We start from the raw sequence: 6,416 nt of genomic DNA, 5'->3' as shown, positions 1-6,416 counted from the left end.
CAAGCTACTACACCCCCCCCCTCCTACCCCACCCCCACAATATAAATCCACTTCAAAGAAATTCTTGAATTTGTTCAGTTTTTCTGAAATCAAGAATGATGGGTAATAGAGATCTGGAGAGGGAAGGTGGAACAAAACCAATAAATGGGAGTTACCAACCACCCCCCACAACAGCAGCACCTTATTATATGGAAAATTCTGAATCACAGTGGACTTCTTGGCTAGTCCCTATGATTGTTGTAGCCAATGTAGCTATGTTTATTGTCGTCATGTTTGTTAACAATTGCCCAAGTAATATCAATAATTTTGGCAGTGGTGGACGACGCCAGTGTGTTGCCAGGTTTCTTGGGAGGCTTTCTTTTCAACCTCTTCAAGATAATCCACTTTTTGGACCCTCTGCATCCACGTAAAGTTTAAACCTTTTTTGATCTAGTTTTTGTAATGATTGTTCTTTTTATGGATTTTGATGTTTATTGGCCTGTCTGATTTGATTGTGTTAATTGTTATGTAGTATAACTTATGGAGGATGAAGGTTCTTCCTTATTTGATGTAGGTTTAGTGGGGTAATATGGATTCTTGATTTCTATGGTTTTGTATGTCAGCTAATCCTCTCAAGAAAAGGAAAAAGATTGAATTTTTAACATACCTGTCATACCTAGTGTAATTTCACAAGTGGAGTGTGGGATGGTTAGATCATAGATGTATGCAGACCGTATCACTACCTTTGTGGGATAGAGAGGTTGTTTACGATAAAAGGAAATTCCTTTGTGGGGTAGAGAGGTTGTATCCGATAAAAGGCAATACCTTCGGGGTGGCCCAGTGGTTTGGGCTTGGGACTTCCATGTGGGAGGTCTCAAGTTCGAAACCCCTTGCCAGCGAAAGCAAGGGGTTTGCCTTCTGGGTCGAGCTCGTCGCACCAGGCTTGCCTAGTGCGGGTTACCTCTCCTATGTGGTTTGCGAGCTATTGCATAGGAGCGGGGGTTTTACCCTGTGCGCACCCAAAGGGTAGTGGCTGCGGGTTTCCCTTGTCATAAAAATAAAATAAAAATGATGGCAATAAACATGATAGTATCACAAGAATGGGATGTAAGCTGTATATTGCTGTAACTTCTTCAATGAAAGTGAGGCATCTAGATGTACACAAAAAAAACTATTTTGAATAACACATAGGTTTAGGTTTGTCTAATATGCACACTTGTAATTTGTCATCTCAGTGGTAAACAGGTTTGGAATGCTTTTTAGGTTTGGATTTCAAATCACCACATTCAAATGGGATTGCATTTGGGTATTGGCTAGTTCTTCCAAACATCAGACAAACGAAATAGTAGAAAATTAGCTACTAAATTATGACACATTTTCTCTCTTTCCCTGCACCTCCAAATCAAACCTTTTTCCATTGTCAGAGATGTGAACTAGCTGACAGTTACATGGATGAACATTTTTTTTTTTGATGACAAGGGAAACCCGCAGCCGCTACCCTTTGGGTGCGCACAGGGTAAAAACCCCGCTCCTATGCAATAGCTCGCAAACCACATAGAAGAGGTAACCCGCACTAGGCAAGCCCGGTGCGACGAGCTCGACCCAGAAAGCAAACCCCTTGCTTTCGCTGGCAAGGGGTTTCGAACTTGAGACCTCTAGCATGGAAGTCTCAAGCCCTTGGTAAAATTTTACAAAATTAGGCACATTTAAGAGAGTGCTTTTGGCGGAAACTTAACAGCAATCTCTAATGGAGAATTCCCTTCCGCCATCTTAAGAGTGTTTGTGCTCATGATGGGAATTTGATAGCCTTTTTTTTTCTGGGCATTTTGGAGATAAGTAGATCCCTTGGGATAGCGGTTGTGATGCATTAGTTGTTGCTATATTGGTTCCATTGAGTATCAAGTCTTCTGGAGTTAAATGGGTGAATGTGCTATTGCTAACGTCCTACTTACTGCTATGCCACGCACAGATGTCACTCATACTGGAAATATAAAATAAAATGAAATAGAAACCAAAAGAAAAAAAAAATGGAAGACAGATATATGAACTGCAATATATTCATTCTTCCTTGTTCTTGTGCAGACTACAAAATTTGGGAGCTCTAGAATGGGATAAAGTAGTCCACGGACATCAGGGCTGGAGGCTTTTCACTTGTATCTGGTTACATGCTGGTGTTGTTCATCTGCTTGCCAACATGTTGAGTTTGGTATTCATTGGAATTCGCCTTGAGCAGCAGTTTGGATTTGGTACAGTTCTCCTCCCTGTGCCCTCAAATCTTTATTCATGTGCTTTTGGATAACTATTACACAACAAATGTTTCTTTATGCCTAAGCAACCCATTCTACTTTCCTCTAAATTGTGCCCGTGTCTAGCTTCCTCGGCTCCGTTTGTCATTGCAGGTCATCTGCTGAAACAGAAGTACTGTTTTTACTTGCAATCTCTTTAACATCAACAATTTCAGTCACTTCTTTCTGAAATATAACTCCGCCTTCAATTTTCTTAACCTTGAGCTGACTAGTGTCCTAATTCACTTTTGTTCTTATGTTTATGTCTTCTATTACTTACCATTCTCTAATGTTATGTGCAGTCCGGGTAGGGATTATCTACCTTTTGTCAGGAATTGGTGGGAGTGTTCTTTCTTGCCTTTTCATTCAACGTAGCATCTCCGTTGGAGCTTCTGGTGCTCTATTTGGACTTCTCGGAGCAATGTTATCGGAGCTGCTTACTAACTGGAGTATATATACCAATAAGGTATAAACTCTGCTATTCTACTGTTTTTTTAAAATTATTATTATTATTTGTGTTCTTTCCCCTGTTGAGGAGGTTATTCGTTTTATTCTATAACACGTTGTACGTACTGAATTCGGGTACTAATTAACCTCATTTGTACAGGCTGCAGCTCTTATCACTCTCATTATCATCATCGCGATTAACTTAGCTGTTGGTCTTCTTCCTCACGTCGATAACTATGCCCATATTGGAGGTTTCATGAGTGGTTTCCTTCTTGGCTTTGTTCTGCTACTACGACCTCAGTTTGGTTGGCTCGAAAGGCAACATCTTCCAGCTGAAGGTCGCCTCAAGTCCAAGTTCAAAGCTTACCAATACGTCCTCCTGCTGATTGCCTCGATTTTGTTGATTGTCGGGTAAGCTCTATCACTACTACGCCTAATCCTACATTTGCCTTACAGCAGCGTCTAAAAAATAAGTTAGAACGGTTGGTAAATTTTAGACGATCAGGATCAGATGTTGAGTACCCTAACTATGCTTTGCATATAGAGACGGATTTAGAATTCTAAGTCAATTAGTGCTAAGAACATGTCACCCACTACTCATTTGCAACTATGAGTGTTGACTCACTATAAATATATATATCAACTAGTTGAGATCACGCTTATATAAAATCTTGTATATCCGTTTCATTCTTCTTGTGTCTATAGCAATAATGTATATATGTTAAAAGAAGGATTTAAATCATATACACTGACAGTTTAGTTAACATGACTCATTATAGAGTGCGACTTCTAATAAGGTCAAATAAATTTTTTACATCGTCGGTGCATAGACTATATATACATGTATATTCCGAGCTAATAATTTCGTTTTTTTTTCTTCTAAAAATTCTACAGATTCACAGTGGGATTGGTGATGTTATTTAGAGGTGTGAAGGCAAATGAGCATTGCGATTGGTGTCGTTATTTAAGCTGTTTGCGTACATCAAGATGGAGTTGTTAAAATTAACTGAAGAGCTTTATGTGATTCTGTCGTTCTTTTTACATATAGACAAAAAAACATATTTTGTTCATATGCTACTATTATATTACTTTTATATGTATAGTGATTGTTGGTTTTGTAATTTGTGGTATGGATTATATATTGTAAATCTCTATACTATTTGCATTGGATCTATATAATTCTTTATGTTAAGAAAGGTAGCAAAAATATACATTTTTCTACTTAATGCACTGTGTGCTTGAGGAAATTATTACCCTCAAATACCCAGAACGATCTTATTCTCTGGTATAAGTGACAGTGCAATGTGAAAAAAAATCACACCAGAAGGTGTGATTTTATTTTTTATTACTACGATCGAGTTTTACAACAACTAGATCATTTATTTAAAAGCGAAAACTAGTAGACGCAGGATTAAAAGAAGCTGCGAACAGTTTGGATCTCACATCGTTGTGGGCTAAGTCTACATAAACCAGGCAAATTCTGTGCAGTTTGAAGCATTTGCTGCCTTTGTCTTCCTTGAACTTGCCCTGTTTGTTCCTCTTTTTGAACCACTTTCATTAGTCCCTCGCAACGGCACTGTGGGTCTTGTATCTGTTCAAGCTGATTGCAACATTGTTGAACCTCACGAGGGATTTGTTGGTCCTCATCATATTGGGACCTCTGCCTTAGAAACTGCTGGCACGAACGCAGCTGCTGTGCCTGTATTGTTAATTAACCCCGCCAAAATAAAAAAACAAATATTACTTCCGTTTCAATACATGTGAAGGTGATGGAATTCGACTTTGACATCAAATTTAAGAACCGTGAATTTGTGTGACCACAGAGTAAATATAACTCCACTCTGTCTGTCACTTTTCATTTTTCGAGAATCTGTTCATGCGCAAATTGCCAGTTTATTTGACTCTCGAAAAACGAAAAGTATCAGAGAGAAAGGAAGTAAAAAATTGGGAGGAAATCAGATAAAATAAAAGAGAACCTGTTGAAATTGCTGCTGGCAGCTTTGAGTTTGAGGGTTAAGAGCATCTTCAGCAATGGTGATGGTCATGATACGTGAGCTACAAACTGTGGCTGCCATAAAAAGGATGGCTAAAGAAATGGCTCCAACAATCATAATTCTACCCATGATTTTAGTTATATACTTCTCTTTTTTATTATTATGATGATTAATGAAAAGATGTGAGATGTTTGTTCTATGGAAATGCACTGAATTTATAGGGGATTAAAAGTGTTGCATGTTAAGTACGTGGCTGAGGAAAATTTATAGGTTTTGGCAGGTGGATATATGGTGTCTTCTTCTGCATGTTGTTATGTTTTTATCTTCCTTTCTGCTTTTAGTGGCGGAGCCAGGAGTGAACCGTTCCGTGCTGGAGTCAGAAATTTTATGTGAGCATCATTAGCATTGGCTCTTTCAAACCTCAAGGTGTCTAACATCACTGGGCAATAATATTTTGTTCTGTCAAAAATGTTCAAACTATGTTATTTAATCACTTCATATATTATTTTTATATCATTTTACTTATATACGGTATTATTAACATAGATACGCCCCTGCTTGCTTCCACTTAAGTGAAGAGACGAAAAGATTATCAAATAACACTCTTACAAAAGAAAATAAAAATAGAAAAATAAAATAATATATATATATAAATCAATTGGTTTGTTTGGAAATTAGAAACTGATTTTGGAGCTATATATAAAGAAAATGTTGATATTTGCTTGCGATGGTTTTGTAACACCCCAACTTAAAATAATAAGTTTCACATTAAGAATACATAAGAGATATTGTATATATAAATAATCACACATTATTTAATAGTGACACTTTTTAAAGTTGTCAGATTTAGATTCAAAGCAGACAATATCACTAGCGGATTGAACCATTACAAATTTCCTCGTCAAACTGACTTCAAAACAGATAATATCACTAGCGGATTGAACCATGAACACTAGGAACAATGGAGGAGCATTGCCTTGTACCCCTTTCACTCTTAGTTTAATTATATTCATATTTTAATTATTGAGCATTTTCTTTAGATTTGAATTTTAACTATTAGGTATATTTATTTTGTTTATATTATAATCACTTAATAAATCTGAATAATAGTTCACTTCATTCATTAACTGCTATAACTACTACCACTATTATAAACTACCATCATCCATATATATAACCACCAACTATATATAGTAATTATTACTATCAGCCACAAAACACTAATGTTAGCCCTAATTGAGACTCATGATAAGCAATTAAGCACCATCGCAAGCCAATATGCCATTATCAATTACTATATAATCCTTTAAAAAGCATTTTGCCGATATAATAGTATTAAATTGATTTATTAATTTATTATTTTTTCAGTAAATTTTTTAAAAATATATTTAGATATTGAAAATCAAAAATTAGTCTTTAATTATTTAAAAGTCAAATCCTCATAAAATAACTCAACAAAACTATTTAGTATATTTGATATATTTGTCTGTATATGCAATTTTGTACACATATTTATCTTTGGACGGTTAAATTTCATGTCCCTAATATATGCCTACATCGAAATATCCAGCGTCATAGGAGAAAGTAACGATGAAAGATGTATTAGGAATTTAGGTTTTATGGGTTAGATGGATAGATGGATATAATAGTTAAGTTAGGAAGAAATTTTAAATGGATATATATATATATATATATATATATATATATATAG

At 36.0% G+C, this 6,416-nt stretch overlaps 2 protein-coding genes across 2 annotated transcripts; one reads left to right on the top strand and one right to left on the bottom strand.

Moving 5' to 3' along the window:
* Positions 1–15: 15 nt before the first annotated feature.
* LOC102580896 (RHOMBOID-like protein 2) lies at positions 16–3,885 on the top strand. Its single transcript, XM_006358814.2, has 5 exons — positions 16–406; positions 2,062–2,225; positions 2,567–2,730; positions 2,872–3,122; positions 3,606–3,885. Exons 1-5 carry the CDS (start codon positions 96–98, stop codon positions 3,709–3,711), a joined length of 996 nt encoding a protein of 331 aa, XP_006358876.1. The 5' UTR covers positions 16–95; the 3' UTR covers positions 3,712–3,885.
* A 237-nt stretch (positions 3,886–4,122) lies between these two features.
* On the bottom strand, positions 4,123–4,834 carry LOC107062916 (2S sulfur-rich seed storage protein 2-like). The gene is made up of 2 exons (XM_015314145.1): positions 4,688–4,834; positions 4,123–4,410 (listed from the first exon to the last, which is right to left on the bottom strand). Exons 1-2 carry the CDS (start codon positions 4,832–4,834, stop codon positions 4,123–4,125), a joined length of 435 nt encoding a protein of 144 aa, XP_015169631.1.
* Positions 4,835–6,416: the final 1,582 nt, after the last annotated feature.

Source organism: Solanum tuberosum, unplaced genomic scaffold (assembly GCF_000226075.1).
Source record: "Solanum tuberosum cultivar DM 1-3 516 R44 unplaced genomic scaffold, SolTub_3.0 scf00281, whole genome shotgun sequence".
NCBI classification, from domain to species: Eukaryota; Viridiplantae; Streptophyta; class Magnoliopsida; order Solanales; family Solanaceae; genus Solanum; species Solanum tuberosum.
The sequence above is the reverse complement of the archived record's forward strand: the minus strand, read 5'-3'. Positions and strand labels throughout refer to the sequence as shown.

Bases quoted from the DNA above. Each gene is read 5' to 3' on its own strand.
- LOC107062916 (XM_015314145.1), bottom strand. From the start codon at position 4,834: ATGGGTAGAATTATGATTGTTGGAGCCATTTCTTTAGCCATCCTTTTT. The intron at 4,411-4,687 runs GTTCTCTTTTAT...TTAACAATACAG, and splicing joins GCCAGCAGCAATTTCAACAG to GCACAGCAGCTGCGTTCGTG.
- LOC102580896 (XM_006358814.2), top strand. From the start codon at position 96: ATGATGGGTAATAGAGATCTGGAGAGGGAAGGTGGAACAAAACCAATA. The intron at 2,226-2,566 runs GTACAGTTCTCC...TGTTATGTGCAG, and splicing joins TGAGCAGCAGTTTGGATTTG to TCCGGGTAGGGATTATCTAC. The intron at 2,731-2,871 runs GTATAAACTCTG...TCATTTGTACAG, and splicing joins GGAGTATATATACCAATAAG to GCTGCAGCTCTTATCACTCT.